General features: G+C 41.8%; 1 protein-coding gene across 2 annotated transcripts in view; it reads left to right on the top strand.

The window, feature by feature from the left end:
- The window catches only part of KSR1 (kinase suppressor of ras 1), a 163,494-nt gene that overhangs the window by 123,800 nt on the left and 19,300 nt on the right, over positions 1-20,394 (top strand). For both annotated transcript variants that reach the window (XM_075852833.1, XM_075852832.1), the window contains 6 exons: positions 1,215-1,269; positions 4,714-4,762; positions 5,493-5,881; positions 7,791-7,887; positions 11,979-12,112; positions 17,927-18,058. In XM_075852833.1, coding sequence (XP_075708948.1) covers positions 1,215-1,269; positions 4,714-4,762; positions 5,493-5,881; positions 7,791-7,887; positions 11,979-12,112; positions 17,927-18,058 — 856 coding nt within the window. The remainder of the gene's footprint in view (positions 1-1,214; positions 1,270-4,713; positions 4,763-5,492; positions 5,882-7,790; positions 7,888-11,978; positions 12,113-17,926; positions 18,059-20,394) is intronic.

Raw genomic sequence — 20,394 nt, forward strand, 5'->3', positions numbered from 1 at the left:
AATTTTAGATTTAGTTTCTTAATGCCCAACTGGGCGTGTTTTTACTTTTGACCAAGTGGGTGTTGTAAAGAAGTGTATGAGGCCGACCAATCAGTGACCAATCAGTGTCCTACACTTCTCATTGTTCCAGCCCAGCTTCTTTCACTGCACAATCTCACTGTGCTGTGGATCATGCTGGGCTGGAACAATGAGAAGTGTATGACACTGATTGGTCACTGATTGGTCGGCCTCATACACTTCTTTACAACACCCACTTGGTCAAAAGTAAAAACACGCCCAGTTGGGCATTAAGAAACTAAATCTAAAATTGCTCATAACTTGCTCAAAAATGATCGTTTTTCAAAATAAAAACCACTGCTGTTATCTACATTACAGCGCCAATCAGATTATGTAGGAGACAGGGCACTTATAATCTGGTGACAGAGCCTCTTTAAAGTCTTTAATAAAATAAGAGAAGGCCTATATAGTATTTTGGTTTGTGGTGTTTTTGGGGTCAGTTTTTTCTGGTGTTTTATTATATGGGCTTCTCTATAGGACTTAAAAAACACAAAATAACACTAAATAAAAAACACTACCAAAAAATGTTTATATGCTTATCAAAACGCTGGAAAAAATGTGTGTGTGAAGGAGGCCTAACAATTCTGATGTAATCATTGCATGGTTCCTGACACATGTAATTTGGCTCCTTGGCAACACTTTATATGCTTTTCCTCGTAAATGAGTTGAGCGTAGGGTTGCAGTACACGTGACCTACCACTAGATGGCACCATATGTTTCATTTCTATTAGATGCAACATTTATATTACCAATGTCAAATGGACAATACAGTAAAAAAAAAATTTGCATAATGAATTGTTAATCCAATAATTAATCGGTACTTTTAAAAAGAAAGACGTCAGATTTCACAAAGTGCCACTTATTATTTTTTCGAATGTGCCAATTAAATATATAAATATATATCTATAGATATATATATATATATATGTTTATATATATATATCTATATATATCTATATATAGATATATACATATATATATATATATATATATATATATATTTATTTATTTATATATGGGATCTGTGTGTGTATGTATGTATATAAATATATATTCTTTTGCAGCACAACCTGTACATTGAAAAGGACCGCCTTACATATTTAGCAAACCTAGTTCCGCAGTGTCCTTTAAACATTTCTTGTTTTTCTCACCCCTAGAAGTCTTGAATCCATCACCAGTAACACAGACAACTGAACCCCCAGAAATTATCAGGTAATAAAGAGTGGCCCAAATGTTTTTTGTTTGTTTGCTTTTTTATTAAGTCTCTTTGTATTCTGTCAGATATTGTATATTGTTTTTCCCACAAAACATATTTATAGCCTATCCAAAGGATAGGTAATAAATGTTTGATTGTTGGGGGCCCAACCTCTGCTACTTCCACTAATCACTAAAACTGGGGTTCTCATTTGCGATTTTTGTGGCGGAATCGCAGCGTTTCCATTGCAAAAGTCGCAACACATAGCTCTTTGTTGCGGGTTTTACCTCCCCATTGCGTACAATGGGGGAAACTCTGCAACAGGACCGCACCACAGGTCAATTTATGAACGTTTTTTCAGTTATTTTTTTCTACTGTGTGTGGAAGACATTTGTTCATATCTCATCCAGACTGTTGCTACTGTAAGATGCTGCGGTTTTTCCGCAATGAAATTAGTTATGGAAAATCTGCAGTGCTTACGCCTAGTGTGTACCTACCCTAACAACCCGATCATCTGAATGATCATCAAATGACCAGGACAGATTTTTACTTTCTGGAAGATAAGATAAAAGTTCCTCTTAAATGATAGCAAGCAGAGATCTTAAAAAAGTGAGGAATTAATACAGAAGGTATATTAAAAATAATTTTATAACTTTTCATTATACAAAAAATAACCTTTATTTGCTGGAACCAGAATACCCCATTTAAAGGGGTTGTCCGGTTTTAGAAAAGCATTGTTATTTTTTGTACAATTAAAAGTTATACAATTTTTCAATATACATTCTGAATTAATTTGTCATAGTTTTCAATATCTCTGCTTGTTGTTATTCATTGTATACTTCCAACGGATAAAATTCTGTCCATGGTCATGTGATGGGCACACAGGTGCTGGGATCATTACACAACACAGCTCTGATACACTGTAACGAGCTGTGCACCTGTGTGTCCATCACATGACCAGGATAGAATTTTAAATGTAAATAATGAATAACAAGAAGTAGCGATCTTAAAAACTGTGAGGAATTAAGACAGAAAGTATATTGGAAAATTCAATAACTTTTACTTATACAAAAAATAATACTAATTTGCTGAAACCGGACAATTCCTTAAACAGACACAGCAAACAGTGTCAGCGAACTTGCATGAATAGAGATCCTTGGTTACGCATGGATGCTAGTCGATTTTACACCACAAATGCATTTAAGGGCTTGGCCGCATTACTAATATTTTTTCACATGTGTTATAAACCTGAATATAGGCAACTTACTAATATATTTTGAATTAGAAGTTCTGCACGTCCATTAGCCTCCCCTATTGCATCACACTGTGCCTACACTAGTTTTCTAGACGTCTAGGCCCGGCACAAGCGCAGATGAAAACTTGGTAGTAAGATAAGCGAACACTTTCATCTGCGCTTGCGCAGGTCCTGGACGTCCAACCAATGCAGTGTGTTGCCATAGAGGAGGCTGATAGACATGTCTTCTCACATTCCCCTCCATCAGCGGCCATTTTCAGGTAGGGACCGGAAGAGCTTCAAACTTCTAATGTATTAGTAAGTTGCCTATATTCAGGTTTATAAGACATTTGAAAAAATTCTATGTAAAACGGACAACCTCTTTAATGAATGCATGTTTACGTGCAACATGAAGTTAATAATAAAAATATATTTAAAAAAAATCATGTCTCTGAAGGGAGAATCACTGAATAATGCATTTGTAGTCATAGCATAAAAAATTCGGAAACATCACTGTTGTGATGTCTATACATATGACTTTTCAGAGTTCCTTTTATCAGGGGACATGTGACACGGAGACTATTAACTGACAGTCATGAAGTGAATATGTTATAGTGGTCTGCTATGGGGAAGAATTAAAGGGATTGTCCGTTTTCAGCTAATTTAAAGTTATATTTTGTATAATTAAAAGTTATACAATTTTCTAATAGTCTTTCTGCATTGTTTCCTCACGGTTTTAAAGATCTCTGCTTGTTGTTATTCAGTAGGAACATTCATTGTTTACTTCCAGTGGATCCATTTCTATCCATGGTCATGTGATGGACACACAGGTGCTGGGATCATTAGTAGTTACAGCTCTAATACACATACTGTAACTAATGAGCCGATCACCTGTGTGTCCTTTACATGATCATGGACCGGATTGTATCCACTGGAAGTAAACAATGAATGTTAATACTGAATAACAACAAGCAGAGATCCTGAAAACCATGAGCAATTAATACAAAAGAAAATTGTATAACTTTTAATTAATTATACAAAGATAACATTCATTTTCTGGACAAGCCCTCTAAGCAGTGTTGAGAGTGCAAGGCAGATTTTCTGGCTATTTGTAATGGCGCAAATTCTGTCAGTATAAGAGAGCGGATAAGCCCCAGAACCTGCATGTATCTAAGCAAACAACTGTGAATAAGTCATTGGCTTATCCATTATTGTTGTCTTTGTGCCGTTATAAGGGCAAAGCCACACGTGGCGGAATTGCTCTTGAATTCCGCTGCGGACACTCCGCAGCGTTAATCCGCAGCGGAGCCGTTTCTCCATTGACTTCCACTTCTATTTAGTAGGGTTCGTTTAGACGAAGCGGAAAATTCCGCTGCGGAGCATAGGCTGCGGTGCGGAATTTGGTGTCCGCAGCATGCACTGGATGTTGCGGAGTTGTGGCGGACTGGTTGCGGCCTCATGGCGGAATTTCTCCATTGACTTCAATGTAGATTCTAAATTCCGCAATGAAGTCCGCAGCTGTCATGCACATGTTATGTGTGCTGCGGATGCGTCTTGCTTTTTTGACATGACATTTCTTCATTCTGGCTGGACCTATGTATTTCTAGGTCTACAGCCAGACTGAGGAAGTCAATGGGGCTCCCGTAATTACGGGAGCGTTGCTAGGCGACGTCAGTAAATAGTCACTGTCCAGGGTGCTGAAAGAGTTAAGCGATCGGCAGTAACTGTTTCTGCACCCTGGACAGTGACTACCGATCCCAATATACAGCAACCTGTAAAAAAAATAGAAGTTCATACTTACCGAGAACTCCCTGCTTCTGTCTCCAGTCCGGCTTCCCAGGATGACGTTTCAGTCTAAGTGACGGCTGCAGCCAATCACAGGCTGCAGCGGTCACATGGACTGCCGCGTCATCCAGGGAGGTCGGGCTGGATGCCGAAAGAGGGACGCGTCACCAAGACAACGGCCGGTAAGTATGAAATTCTTTTACTTTCACTAGGGAAAGTGCTGTCCCTTCTCTCTATCCTGCACTGATAGAGGGAAGGGAAGCACTTTTACCGCAGTCCGCAGCAGCTAGTCCGCATCAATTTACTGCACATTTTGGGCAGATCCGCCACAGAATCCGCCACGTGTGGTCATGCCCTTACTGTTACAGTCAGAAGACGTTTTCTGTGTGTTTTTAATTTAAGCCTTTTGAATTGCATTTACACCTACAATATTTTTTATTAGTGCTGAGGCCGAGATGGAAACAGATGTAGTGGAAGAACATGAAGCAGAGGTATAGTGGGCTACGTACTTTGACATTTCCACCACTAGAAGGCATTGTTGTTCTGTCATACAGCAGAGAAATAAATTGTGCTTCATAAAAAAACACTCATTACATTTTATATCCATTTTCTGAATTATTTATGTATTTACTTGTCTCTTGGGGCAATTTTGGGTTATTTCTATTTATTGAATGACAGCTTCCTTTTTTTCTAACTGGTATTAATTGTATCGCCCTCATATTGTTTATTCCGCTTATTATTTAATGATGTCTGAGGTTTCTGATAAACAGTAAAATATTCTATTGATTTTTTTTTACTTATTAGACTCCTTTCAAACTGACTTTTGTCTCTACATTTCCATTGACATCCCTATTGATTGCAACTTCATTTACGCCACGAATTGGCTTCGGTTCTGCTTAATCATGTTTCCGTTGCGTTTAACTGGCAAAATCGCGTATTTTGCCATGCTGTTCTGAAACTTGACAGATCACATTACAGTCAATAGGGTTTGCTAGGCTTCCCTTTTTACTCTGTCAGAAATGGAGGGCTTGCCACTAGTGTGAACAGAGCCTTAATATTTTTCTGGGTGGGACAAAAGTTTACTCTAGCGGTTATCTATTTTTTATATGGGGTGGGGGAAACTGATTAATGCATATCTATGATTAAAGTATGTCTATGATGTATGTATCTAAATGATTAAATCTGAATTTTGTGGAATGATGAATATATTGTTTTTAACAGTGTGAGGAGCAAGAACCTAATAAATCTGAGCCAGAATATGATGATGATGAACTGGATGAGCTCCCAAATTCAAGATCCACAAGTGGTACTTTCAGAGGAATGATTTTCCGCAAGGCCAGCCAAACCAGCGTCTATTTACAGGAATGGGACATACCCTTTGAACAAATTGAACTTGATGAACTTATTGGTCAGGGAAGATGGGGGAAGGTGTACAGGGGACGATGGCATGGAGAAGTAGCAATTCGTTTATTGGAAATAGATGGCAACAATCAAGACCATTTAAAACTCTTTAAGAAGGAGGTGATGAACTATAGACAGACACGGCATGAGAATGTGGTGCTGTTCATGGGCGCTTGCATGCATGCTCCACATTTGGCCATCATTACCAGGTGAGTCATTTTAAGCAAACAAAGGACACTAAAAAAATGTTTTCCTATGAAGGGTGTATCTAATATGGTTGCTTGATATCAGGTAATAATCCACGATAGCTTTTGTTGTATTAATAATAATAATAATAATAAAATGTATTATTATTACTGACACTATTCATATGTAATAGTTGAACAGCAGAAATTAATCCTACATAGGCGAATCACTCTGCCAATAGTAGTCAGGTGTCTCAGACATGAGGTGATTGAAAAGCTGTAATGTAAGGCCCACTCCTGAGATAAATACATAGAAAACGTATTTTGACTACAACTTTGACGATTTTTATTTCTCAAATCTATTCTTGTTAGATGTCGCCATTGAACCTTCCACTTTTAATTATTCTTCACACCAGGCCTTATTCACACGAACGTAGTTCACGACCGTGATACGCGCGTGAAAATCACGTGCGTCGCACGGACCTATGTAACTCAATGGGGCCGTTCAGACAGTCTGTGATTTTCACGCAGCGGACACAAAAAATAAAAACCTGGGTGGGGCAAGAAAACCCCTCCGCACTCACATACAGTCTCCTCTCAGATGAAGTCTCATGGGGGTGGATGGGTACTGTGCCTCAAGCCACTACACTACAGTAGGTTGGAGAAGAGAGAAACAGAAGCCATTGAGACCAAGTGTCCGTATATCGTGCAGAAGCAGCCGGGGATTGAGCCAGGAGGTGTTCCATACGCTGTATTAAGGCAACCTCCTGAAACCAGTCATCCAACAGTGGAGGAACTGCCGTTTTGCACTTGTGGGGGATAACCGATTTGGCAGCCTGAAGTAGGTGCCTAATTAGGGAGCATTTGTAAATGGGTAGTGGCATAGGGAACATAAATAAAAGGGCCGCCTCGGAAGAACTAGGGACCGAGACCCCAGAGACCTCCAATATAAGTGTGTCCACTGCGTAAAACTCACGACATGTCCTATATTTGGGCGTTTTTCGTGCATCATGCACCCATTGAAGTCAATAGGAGAGTGGAAATCACGCGCGGCACACGGACGCATTTCCGTGTGCTGCGCGTTATTCGTGCAACAGTTGTTAAAGAAATGAAGGCATAAATATAACCACCTCCTTCATTTCTGTTTATTAACATAAAAACCAAGTGTCATAATGATGTCATATGCGCGAAAATCACGCAGCCACTCACCAACTACTGATGACACACAGCACTGCAACGCACAAAAAACGCAGCATTTTTTGCGCGCGCAAAATGCACACGTTCGTGTGAATAAGGCCTAATAGTGTTATCTATGTGATTGCTATAATGTCCAGGTGGCCATACACATGAAATAACTGTAGGCCAAACGCTAGGCTTTCCAACACATGCCATCCTTCCTTCTCAGGAGGAAGTCTGATACTTGTTCTAAGTAAGCTTGACTTCTGGCAGTCCATGTTCTAAGTAAGCTTGACTTCTCGCAGTCCATGTTCTAAGTAAGCTTGACTTCTCGCAGTCCATGTTCTAAGTAAGCTTGACTTCTCGCAGTCCATGTTCTAAGTGAGCTTGACTTCTCGCAGTCCATGTTCTAAGTGAGCTTGACTTCTCGCAGTCCATGTTCTAAGTAAGCTTGACTTCTGGCAGTCGATGTTCTAAGTAAGCTTGACTTCTCGCAGTCCATGTTCTAAGTGAGCTTGACTTCTCGCAGTCCATGTTCTAAGTGAGCTTGACTTCTGGCAGTCCATGTTCTAAGTGAGCTTGACTTCTCGCAGTCCATGTTCTAAGTGAGCTTGACTTCTCGCAGTCCATGTTCTAAGTAAGCTTGACTTCTCGCAGTCCATGTCTGGGAAGCCTGGACATGGTGAATGATAATATTGACATAACTAAGCAATATAAACTGTTTTCACAAATTCAACCATCTGCTATTATGTTTCAGTTATTGCAAAGGAAGGACACTTCATGCATTCGTGAGGGATCCCAAAGCCTCACTTGACATCAATAAAACTCGTCAGATTGCTCAAGAAATTATTAAGGTAAAGATTCAGTTTGTCTATATAGGTAAACAATTGAACTGTTTATGATGGTGACATTGCAATGACAAAGCAACTTGTTTTTGGGTATACAGCACTATTGTTCCCGTCAAAATGACAAACACTACAACAGAACCCGATGGACTCGATTATAAGTCAATGGGGTCAGTTGAGCACGTGTGGTATCACATGTATGACAGATCCTGCACTGTGTTGTGGTTTCCATTATAAACAAAATTACAATGCAGATGTTAACAGAGCCTTACTAATAAATGTATCTGTCCCTGGGCAATCCATGATATGTTCTAGCTCCATCTTGATGGAGAAACTCTCACATGATTATACTTTATGGACTCACTTCATAGGGAAGCAGGATACTTGACCTGCAGGTCCTGTAACAGGCACTTCGCTCAAACTAGGTAATGCAGCAAGGAGGAGGTATACCAAGAGCTGCTCTGTGGTAATAATCATGTCATGCTATTACTAGCATGGACTACAAATGGAAAATGTAAATGGTGCAGCTGACAGGAATACATAGAGGAGTTTAGATAGTTCTTGTTAGTACTGACTAATTGACCTTTCTTTGGTTTTGCCTAGAATATACATAAACAAGCCGTCCTCTCTTTTTATTTTAACCCTTTCACGCCGCAGCCCTTTTTCAGATTTTCATTTTCGTTTTTCCCTCTCCACCTTCCAAAGGCCATAACGCCTTTATTTTTCCGTCGATATAGTACTATGAGGGCTTGATTTTTGCGGGACAAGTTGTAGTTTTTCGTAGCACCATTTATTTTGCCGTATAATGTACTAGGAAACGGGCAAAAAATTATTTGTGGGGTAGAAAATAAAAAAACAGCGATTCCGCCATAGTTTTTTTGCGCGCCATTTTTACGGAATTCACTGTACAATTAAAACAACATGTTAATTTTATTCTATGGGTCAATACGATTACGCCGATACCAAATATGTGTAGTTTTTTTCTATGTTTTACTACTTTTACAAGTAAAAACCTACGGGTAAAAAAGAAAATTTATTTTGTTTCGCCAAATTCCGAGAGCCGTAACTTCTTTATTTTTCCGTCGATTAAGTTGTATAAGGGCTTATTTTTTTGCGGGATAAGCTATAGTTTTTAATAATACCATTTTGGTGTAAATGTGACGGTTTGATCACTTTTTATTTCATTTTTTTATGGGAGATGGGGTGACCAAACAATAGAGATTCTGGCGTTTACAATTTTTTTTTTTTTACGGCGTTCACCGTGCGGGTTAAATAATGATATATTGTGATAGTTCAGACTTTTACGGACGCGGCGATACCCTTTTATTTTTAGTTTTGTTTTTTTTTTACTATGCTCTAGGGGGAAAATGGGAAAAGGGGGGTTTTTTGAACTTTTAATTTTTTTTTTACACAAAAAAAACAACTTTATTTAACTCATTTTTTAATTTTTTATTGGTCCCCCTGGGGGACTTCAACCAGCCATCGTTAGATCGCTTGCACGATATACTGCAATACTACTGTATTGCAGTATATCGTGATTCTGACAGTCTCCTATGAAGCCCTGCCGGAGGGAGAGCTTCATAGGAGTACCAAGATGGCCGACCTGGGGGACTTCGTCAGACCCCCAGGCAGCCGTGTGAACCAACGGCTCCACCCGATCTCGCCGCGGTGGTGCCGTTGAGACGTTACAGGGGGTCGCCCCCCTGTTTTTAGTCATTTAAATGCCGCGATCTCTATTGAACGCGGTATTTAACGGGTTAAACAAGCGGGATCGCGCTAAAGCTCTAAGCCCATGAGCCCGCTCCATATTCCCCCACCCGGCGTGCGCCGTATTTATACAGCGGATGTCGGGAAGGGGTTAAAACAAGAAATAGTTTTTTTTATTGTTCAAAAAAAACACAACATAGTGTCAATAAAAGGAGCCAACTTTATAGAGAGAGCATTACACTAACTCAACACAAAAGAGTTTTATAATATGCTGATGTACTGTTTCTTTAAAACACTGATCAATGGGGATCAAAACATTATGACCCTCACCAATCCCAAGAATGCGCTAATTATAGTCCGGGACGCTGATACAGAGCTGCAAGCAAATGTGCATTCTCTCTATATTAAAATAAATGAGAGTTGTGCAACGTGCTGAATGAAAGCTCCATTTAAAACATCTATATAAGGGTTGCAGTGTCTAATCTGGAATTATATTTACGTTACTGGTAAGGTAGATGGCTCTAGACAGGACTATACCCCTGTATTCTGTATACATGACACATCTAAGGGAAATATTGATATTGATGATCTTGTGCGAATGCCAGTACCCAGGTTTATGGTATACTTGGTATAAAAACTTTTAAAGAGACTCTGTCACCACATTAGAAGTGCCCTATGTCCTACATAAGGAGATCGGCGCTGTAATGTAGGTGACAGCAGTGCTTTTTATTTAGAAAAACAATCTATTTTTACCACGTCAGGAGCGATTTTAGCTTTATGCTAATTACTTTCTTAATGCCCAACTGGGCGTGTTTTTACTTTAGACCAAGTGGGCGTTGTACAGAGGAGTGTATGACGCTGACCAATCAGTCATCATACTAAACTTGTTTGTTTTTATAGCAGCTTATTAGGGTCAGTTCACATAGAGTTTTTTAGCTCTGATTTTAACCCAGAAATTGCTTCGGAATCAGCGCCAAAAAACGTCCAAAATCGCCGCGCATTGAGTTAAATGGGAGTCAGAGGCATTTTATTTCCTGGATGGCTTTTGGCCACTCGCGGAAAAAAAAGCAGCATGTCCTTTCTTGCCGCGGTTTCCACCTCTGACCTCCCATTGAAATCAATAGGAGGCTGTAAAAACCTTCCTGGAGGAATTCTGAGGCAGATTTTTTTCTGTCTGCAAAAAACTCAGGGTGAACAGGGCCTTACACTGAAAAGTATTCTACCTACAAACCTAAACGGCACAAAAAAAGAACATTGTGTCATTTGACTAGTATCAGCTAACAAGGAATACAGTGGACTCATTGTTGAGTCCACTGTATTCAGATGTGTATAAGTTACATTAATGTGTAGCAAAATATAAGCAATTTACTATTAGTTAGCAGAAAACTTTAAGAGGTATTGACATGTCGTACTTTATGTCATATCCACAGGATGCGGGTCCCACACCTATCTCTATAACGGGACTTCCCTGACCCTCGTCCAACCGCCTGCCGCTGTCTCAGGGCTTCGGCTACGAAGTTACAAAGTGGCCAGGTTTTCCAGAAACAGTTGAGCGTGTTTTCCTATGCTGTTTCCGGAACTCCATTCACTTCTATGAGAGTTCTGGAAAAGCGCACTTGACTGTTTTCAGAAAAACTGGCCACCGAATAACCCAGTCGTCAGGTGCCCTGTTCTAGAAATAGGGCAGGTAAAAGAGGTGGGACCCGCATCTATTGGACATTTATGGCATATCCTTAGGATATTTCATAAATGTCCGAGATGGGAATAATCCTGTCAGGGACTGTGGCAGATTCGGAGTCCAGTGGCTGAAACGATCAGGCAGGAGGGTGCAAACAGCAAGAGTAATCAAGTAAGAGTCCAGATTTGGTACACAGATAAAGAGCAATAGGTAGTTACGTGAGGCAGAGATGGGGTCAGGAAAAAGTCCAAGTTCGGTACACATGTTGGTAGTAACATGTGGCAGAGAGGAACAAGACCACAAGCAGGAGGCTCAAAAGTATGGCGAGAAGGAAGTGCAAGGGCCAGACTTTTATAGAAAGCAAAAAAGGTGAAACCAATCTATCAAGGAATCCTGATAGGCAGGAATCAAGAAAAGCTAGACACTAGAGCAGTCCACCAGCACCAGTGGCTCAAGGAGAAGAGCTCATTCCAGGTAGTTTCCGGGTTTGAATCCTGACAGCGACTTTAACAACTAGTAGGTAGTAACATTGTGACAGTTTATTGGTAGTAAGCCAGTTCAGAGCACATTGTACCTTGGTACAGTCCCTGCAAGCAATGGCTAACAAAAAAAATGGATATTAGAACTAATAGCACATAAACTAGAAAAAGCTAAACATCATGTTTATGTGTCGTAATTATATTCTTAATTATACATATGGGTTTCTTTTTTTCAGGGTATGGGTTACCTGCACGCCAAAGGAATTGTACACAAAGATTTAAAATCAAAGAATGTTTTCTATGAAAATGGCAAAGTGATTATCACAGACTTTGGTCTCTTTGGAATATCAGGAGTTGTGCAAGAGGGAAGGTAAGACCATATCCAGAAGTCGGAGGAAATAGATTTACTATACACCATTCAGCCATAATATTAAAATCACTGACATTTAGTTAATAACATTGATTATCTTGTTACATTGTCACTTCTCAAGGGGTCGAATATTTTAGGCAGCAAGTGAACAGTCAGTTCTTGACATTGATGTGTTTTAAACAGGAAAAATGGGCTAGTGTAAGGTACTGAGCGACTCTGACAAGTGCCAAATTGTGCCGGCTACAGGACTGGGTCAGAGCGCCTCTAAAACGACAGGTCCAAGGAACGATAACCGGTGAATTAGCAAAAGGGTCATAGGCACCCAAGGCTCATTGATGTGCGTGGGGAGCGAAGGCTAGCTTGTCTGGTCCAATCCCACAGAAGACCTACAGTAGCACAAATTGGTAAAAAAGTTGTTGTTGGCTATGGTAGAAAAGTGTCAGAACATACACTGCATTGCAGCTTGCTGCATTTGGGTGTGCGTAGCCACAAACTGGTCAGTGTACCCATGCAAACCCATTTCCACCGCCGGCTATGCCTACGCCTACTATGGGTACGGGAGCATGAGAACTGGACTATGAAAGAAGGTGTCCTGGTCTGATGAACCACATTTACTTCTATATCATGTGCGTGCACATCGCTTACCTGGGGAAAAGAGGACCAGGATGCATTATGGGAAGAAGGCAAGCCGACAGAGACAGCATGATAACCTGGTCAATGTTCTTCACAGAAAACCCTGTGTCCTGGCAATCCTGTTGATGTTACTTTTGAATTCGGTTTATTTCAGTTTTTCCATTATAGCAAACAGTAACAAGTAATAAAAGGAAATACACAATTACTATGTCCTAAATCATCATTTCCAAAGTCAACAAGGATCAAAACAATGACAGATGCTGGATATACAGTAGAGCCCTACATTAATAATATGAAATGGCACAGTGATATATCACCAAACCAAACATCACTCATCTTGCCCCGTCGATGTCAAGGTTAACTCAGAACCTCACCATGAGCTATATTATAATATGAATTTTTTCGTTGACTTGCAGTGGCGGTATAGAACTTTTTCAAGCGGAAGAGTGTCATTTTATTAATTTGACCCATGGAGCAAGAGTGGCAGAGGCTGGAGACATTTATTGCAATGCAATAGCCCTTTGGGCCATTAACAATGATTCTCGGAGGAAAATCTGCCGGTGTGAGGCCACAAATCATCATCGTCTAAACAACCAAAGGGACATAACTTGGGTTCAAGAGGTATAGGAGTCCCTAGAATATTGCTGAGAGTGCTTACAATATTCTTTCTAATTTGAGGCAATATAGGAACATGCCCTAATGTGGTGCCAGAAGTCCGGAGCCTCCTGAGCACACCTGTGACAACAGGAGTTGGAGACAATCCCGGCCCGATGTAAACTCAGGGGTGTGAGTTAAGCCTGATGAGTGATGTAAAGCTGAATCAATTTAATAGTAGCAGCAGGTGAGACCAGCAGGTGCAAGGCCAACATCATATCCCTGAAAGGACTCGAAATAAGCAGTATTTTACCTAATATTTTACAGTCACAATTGATCAATGAAATGAAACTATATGAACCACATTCTTATAAATTTTTTCCTGTCCTTGGTAGTACATGATTGAGGCCTCATATAAAGAGGCAGGCAGAGTGCCCAAATCAAAACTGGCATTATACTTGGCTAATAGCTGTGGGCCAAGATCATCACAATAACGTTTATATGTATATATCGTCAGGGAGTCCGTCAGGACCTGGGGCCTTCCCAGGAGGGAGGGTAGCTGTAGTTTGGGTAACTTTATCAAGAGTAAGGGCCCCATGCACACGAACGTGCTTTTGGGGCGGCAATTCCCCCGAAAATCCACAGGAGAATTGTGGCCCCATTCATTCCTATGGGGCCTTGCACACGACCGTGCATGGCCCGGGAGCCTGGACCGCAGAAAGAACGGGCATGCCTTATTATGGACGTGTTCTGCGGTCCAGGCTCATTGAAAATAATGGACGCGGCCATGTGGGCTAAAAGTCCGCTGCCAGACTACCCGAAAATCACGCTCGTGCACATGGCTAAGGGCGTACAAATTTGACGATGCCCATTTTTGATCGACAAGATAAGGACCAGAAAGGAGAACCAGAACTATTCCTAGCGAGATAAGCTAGTAAGACCAGACGCCCTAAATACAGACCCCGGACCCCTTAAACTGAGACAGACCCCCAGACCAGACCCCCTAAATACAGACTCCAGACCCCTTAAACTAATACAGACCCCACTCTAGACCCCCCAAATACAGACTCCATGACCCTTAAAACTAATACAGATCTCAGACCAGACCCCCTAAATACAGACCTCAGACCCCTTAAACTAACACAGACCCCAGACCAGGCCCCCTATATACAGACCCCTTAAACAAATACAGACTCCAGACCCCTTAAATACAGATTCCTTAAACGAATCCATCCCCCTTATACTTACATAGCAGCTCACAGTTTTCTTTATGGAGTCTTTCTGCCGTATTCTCTCTGGTTGGAGGAATTAAGATAACCAAAACGGGTAGATGCGCTACAGGATGGACTACGGATGGGGAAATTAGCTGAGGAGAGTGGTCTGAGATCTCCCTTGGGCGATAAGTCACCTCTGCAATATTTCGGGGGGAGGCCAAAGTGTTATCTATATGGGACAGAGATCTATGTGTGGGAGAATAACTGGAGAAGTTTTACATTAGGATTGAGGTATCGCCACACGTCACATCACCCTACCTCATCCAGCCATTTCTTAAAAACAGTGGAACTTCTGGTAAGGGCAGGCATAGGGGAGAAAGACATCATGTCCATGAGGGGTTCAGGGACCAAGTTAAAGTCACCTGTACAGAGAATTAGATAATCTGAAAATTCAGAGCAAATAATAAGGCGTGCCTCAAGATCTCCATATCCACTGGGGGCGGGTCCTATATTATCAGCCGCACCATTTTAAGAGTGTTAACCATATAAGCTAAGAAAATATAGCGACTTTTGTTGTCTGACATATAACAAAATTAACTGCAAAGCGAAGTGAGTTGCGCACAAACACCAAAACCCCTCAGGAGTAATTACAGTGGCATGAGTGATGTATCCAGTCCACCCATCTCTGGCTGAGAGCGGGGAGCTTCTGTGCTAGTAAATGCATCTTAAAGAGACATAGTATGTCAGGGTTGTGATTTTGTGCAACAAAAAATGACAAGTTTCGCTTAAGGGGGTTGTTCATACCCCTTAAGTTCCACACTATACATTTTTAGTTTAGTGCTAGCCATGTATATATAGGAGAGGTAGGAAAGATGTGGGTGTCAACAATAGCAGAAGCAGTCGGACACCAAGATCACATTGCATTATAAACATACAGAAGTAACAATATGTTTGGGGAAAAGTATATGTAATCAGCTTAACGTCATATCGGTATGTAAAATGAAGACAGAGCAACATTACTGACCTTAACTATAATTGAACATTACCCAAGAGTGGGGTAAACATACAAATGCATCAGTAAGCCATCTATTAACCCCCCCCCGTTAATCCCACCCCTTCTACATAGACCTGTACACTCAGGGCTGTTTAGCTAACTATTATGAGATGTCCACAGAATAAATGACCATCACCTGGACTTCTGTACTGGAACAGGAGATAAAAAAACAAAAGTCCCGCAGCAATCCAGTTGGGGCACTGAGCCAAGCAGGCCGTCATAGGGTTATAAGATCATAGCATACCTGCAGGCATACATTAGATGGAAAAGATAGTAATGAAGCAGCGCCAAGCGACCAGGTAGGCCATTCAGCCAGGCAGATGCCTCTAAAGTAGCAAAAAAAATTGTACTCAGCCATTCCAAACAATACGCAGATGGGCCGGAAAGGCAATGGCGTAAGATATGCCGTTATCTCTCAGCCATTTCTAGACAGCCACAAAGGATGCTTTGTGCTTCTGCAGCTCCACTTAAGTCCGTGAAGAAGGAGAATGGGACATCACTCAACTTGATATGACCCTCTTTCCATGCCAAGGAGAGTCTTTTGTCCGGGTCCTTAAAGTTTAAGAGCCAAGCTACTTGTTGGCAGCAAAGTATATCCTGTATTGTCATACTCCTTCATCTGTTCACTGCCTTATCTGTACTTTGAATGTCTTGTAACCATGGTGCCTTGTTATTCCAACCAGGTACTTATGTTGTATTTACTTGTACTTTTGTACTTTGAAAATTAATAAATATAACCATTTAAAAAAAAAATAATTTAAGAGCCACATCAGGAAGGGTCTCCATGCGGCTCTGGATGGCAGCTGCCTGGAGAAGGAGTCCAGATATTCCTTTTAACCAGCCCTCTGCAAATTTTTCGGGGTGTTGGCCCTCTGTGCGCTCCAGCAGACCCGCATATTATTCCGCCTGCTTTTTTCAAGATGGTCTGCCTTGGATTGCCAGGCTGGGCCTTTTTTGCTCGCAAAGTATGTGAAAGTTTGTACTGCTGTACTAGGGATGATTTTTACCATAATGAAGTCCGAGGCTGTTGGAGTACCTGATCTAGTTAATAGACTGATAATTTGAACAGTGTCAACGGGCATATACTATGCCAGGATAGTATATTAGGAGTGTAGGTGACCAGAGCTCTTTAGATACATGTCCGCTCACATGGTCAGCTAGATCGTGCCCCCATGGATGTACCAGTTACCTAAACAATGTTGCAGACCAAGTACACCACTTCATGGCAGTAACCACTTGAAAGCAGCAGGATAATGCCCCCTGCAAAATGCAGACATTGTTCAAGAATGGTGTAAAGGATCTGCCAGACACAACTTCTGTGTATACGCCCATAGGTAATCAGTCTGCACCTGAGTCTATGTCTCTGAGACTGACTCCATCTTCCAACACTCAGAATGGCAGGCTTAGGAGCGGGAGAGCCTATCACAGCCTGGCCAGACGGAGCTAGCTCCCGCCCTCTGTCCATTTATACCTGCCTTTCCTGTTCCTCCTTTGCTTGTGATTCTTCTCGTGTGGTTTCCTGGCCCAGCTACAGCTTCTAACTATTTGATCCTGCTCCATACTGACCCTGGCTTACTGACTACTCTCCTGCTCTGCGTTTGGTACCTTGTTCACTCCTGGTTTGACTCGGCTCGTTCACTACTCTTGTTGCTCACGGTGTTGCCGTGGGCAACTGCCCCATTTCCCTTAGCTTTGTGTACCCTTGTCTATTTGTCTCGTGCACTTACGGAGCGTAGGGACCGCCGCCCAGTTGTACCCCGTCGCCTAGGGCGGGTCGTTGCAAGTAGGCAGGGACAGAGTGGCGGGTAGATTAGGGCTCACTTGTCCGTTTCCCTACCCCCATCATTACATAATTCAGTCTCAGAGACATAGACTCAGGTGCAGACTGATTACCTATGGGCGTATACACAGAAGTTGTGCCTGGCAGATCCTTTACAAATGGTTTAAAAAACATGACAAAGAGATCAAGGTGTTGACTCCAAGTTCCCCAGATCTCTTTCCGATGTCATCTGTGGGAAATGCTGGAAAAACAAGTCCAATCCATTGTGGCCACACCTCGCAACTTACAATATTTAAAGGATCTGCTACTAACGTCTTGGTGGCAGATACCACAGGACACCTTCAGGGGTCTTGTGGAGTTTATGCCTTGACGAATCAGAGATGTTCTGGTGGCTCGAGGGGGGCCAACACAATATTAGGCAGGTGGTTTTAATGTTCTGGCTAAACAGTATACATATTTTAGATAAAATTATTTTATAACAAATTCTGTTGGCAGTGTTTCCACCTTTACCAAGATCTTCTCTGTTGTTTCTTCGATAGGCGTGAAAATGAGTTGAAGTTGAGCCATGATTGGTTGTGTTTTTTGGCCCCTGAAATTGTGCGTGAGATGGCCCCTGGCAAGGATGAAGACAAACTTCCCTTTTCTAAGGCTGCAGATGTATATGCCTTTGGGTGAGTTTGAAATCTCTCACTGACTCATGTATTCATGAAAACTATGTATCATTTCGTGAGACTTGATTAGAATATGTTCCCTTTTTTTTTTTTTCATAATCTGAATTTTTTATTACGAATTTCAACAAATACAAGTAATCAAATTCAAGAAAAACATCTCAGTATGCATACATGTTATTTTGCATTATCTATATTTCTCAGGTAAGATGTTAGCATATTTCCACATATTACACCCACACCTTACACATAAATTCACCTCTCAAATTATAGGTATTGTCTCTATTTGATAAGGTCTCCTCATATAGATATACTTAAAACTTTGTGTAAAGTGCGTGATATCCCTCCAGTCCCACAAGAGGAGGAAAAAAGAGAGATAAAGGAAGAGCATGAAAATAGAAAGAAGAGGTACCCTTCTCCCAGACGGAAGCCCTCAAGTTAGCAGACTGCTTCTGACCGACCCCTCTATGGGGGGGTTCTGCCTAGCCATTTAGCAAAGTGTGGACCAGATTTGAAGGACGACCATGCACTCCACAGAGAAAGAACCGCGCCAATGCGATCACTATCCTCTGCGACCAGAGATTCCATTCGACATAAAGAATCCATTTCAGTTACCCATTCCACAACTCAGGGCGGCACAGGAGACTTCCAATGTCTAGGAATCACTGTTCGTGCCGCAGTCAGGAAATGCCGCAGTAGCCCCTTCCTAATACTCGGCAAAGGGCCCGGAATTAGAGATAGTAAAGCCATCTGAGGGGTTGGCACCATCTGTGTACCTTCCACTTCCGTATAGATTTCAAAAATCGCTTTCCAGAAGGTCTGCAATACTTGACATGACCACCAGATGTGCAACATTGTTCCGGTCTCGGTCCCGCACTGCCAACACAAATCTGACACCTCAGGGTACATTCTGTTCAGGTTCTGTGGGCAACTGTACCATCTAGTCAGGATTTTAATTTTTTTTCCTGTGCCTGACATGCCACCGGCATTTTGTGAGACAGAAAAAATATTCGATCCCACTCATTCAGTGACAGTGCTACTCCCAATTCTCGCTCCCATGCGCTGACGTATGCAGGAGGCTGGTCATCACCTACCTCTAAAAGTAAGGTATACAGGTTAGATATCACCCGAGCCGGCGGCTCCGTTTGAGGCAACAGCGACTCAAACGCTGTGTTAGTGACAATATGTATCCCACCTGGTAGGGCCAGGCGTAAAAATGTGGACAATTGGGCATATTCCATCCAAGAAAGCTTCCTCCCCGGGCACGCTCCTTGCAGCTCGGACCAAGGAGGGAGCCTCCCTCCATCCGACATTACCTGACATAATCTCGTGTTTTCAGAAGAGGACCAAATCATGAACTGTTTCTTATTGACGGCTGGTAAAAATTCTGGGTTATCAAACAGCGGGCTTAGAAGCCCGGGTCTATGTGAAAGGCCCTTTCTAACCATCAATCTGTCCCATAGAGTGATGCAGTGCTGGGTCAGCAAGGGCAGGGTCGCAAGCGCCGGCCTATAATCAGGAAGGATCCATGGCAGCGATCTAAGTGAGAGCGCAACTATGGATTGTTCAATCTCCACCCATTGTTTCTTGGATCCATTATGAAACCAGTCCACCACCCTTGCGAGTACTGCGGCCTGATGATAAGTGATCAAGTCCGGGAGTCCAGCTCTCCCCTTCAGCTTTGGACGGGACAGTGACTTCATATTAAGGCGTGGCCTCAATGTGCCCCACACAAAGTTCCGAAAAGCTTTCTCCAATGCCTTAAAAAATGTTCCGGGGACTAATATTGGAAGAGCCTGAAACATATATAAAAACCGAGGGAGGATGTCCATTTTGATTGCATTGATGCGGCCAAACCATGAGAGCTGTGCTCGATCATATGAATGTAGATTTTTAAGAGTGGTTTGCAGTAAAGGCTGATAGGTGAGAGTGAAGAGATCTACCAAATCCCTAGGAATCTGAACTCCCAAATATTTGATTGACCTCGCCTGCCATTTAAAATTAAAGGATGACTTTAAGAGCTCCAGTGTCTCAGAAGATAAAGAAATGTTGAGTGCTTCAGTTTTTGTACAGTTTACTTTAAAATTGCTGACCTGGCCAAATACTTCGAATTCTCTAATGAGTACTGGTAGGGAGATCACTGGGTTCGTTACGAAGAGCAGGAGATCATCAGCATATAAGGCCAATTTGTGACAAACTCTACCTATTTCTATCCCTGTTATATCTGGAGAATTACGGATAGCCACTGCCAGGTGCTCCATTGTGATGACATAAAGCAGTAGTGACAGGGGGCACCCCTGTCTAGTACCGTTGGCAATCGAGAATGTAGTGGAGAGTAT

This window comes from Rhinoderma darwinii, chromosome 2 (genome assembly GCF_050947455.1).
Source record: "Rhinoderma darwinii isolate aRhiDar2 chromosome 2, aRhiDar2.hap1, whole genome shotgun sequence".
Taxonomy (NCBI): Eukaryota; Metazoa; Chordata; class Amphibia; order Anura; family Rhinodermatidae; genus Rhinoderma; species Rhinoderma darwinii.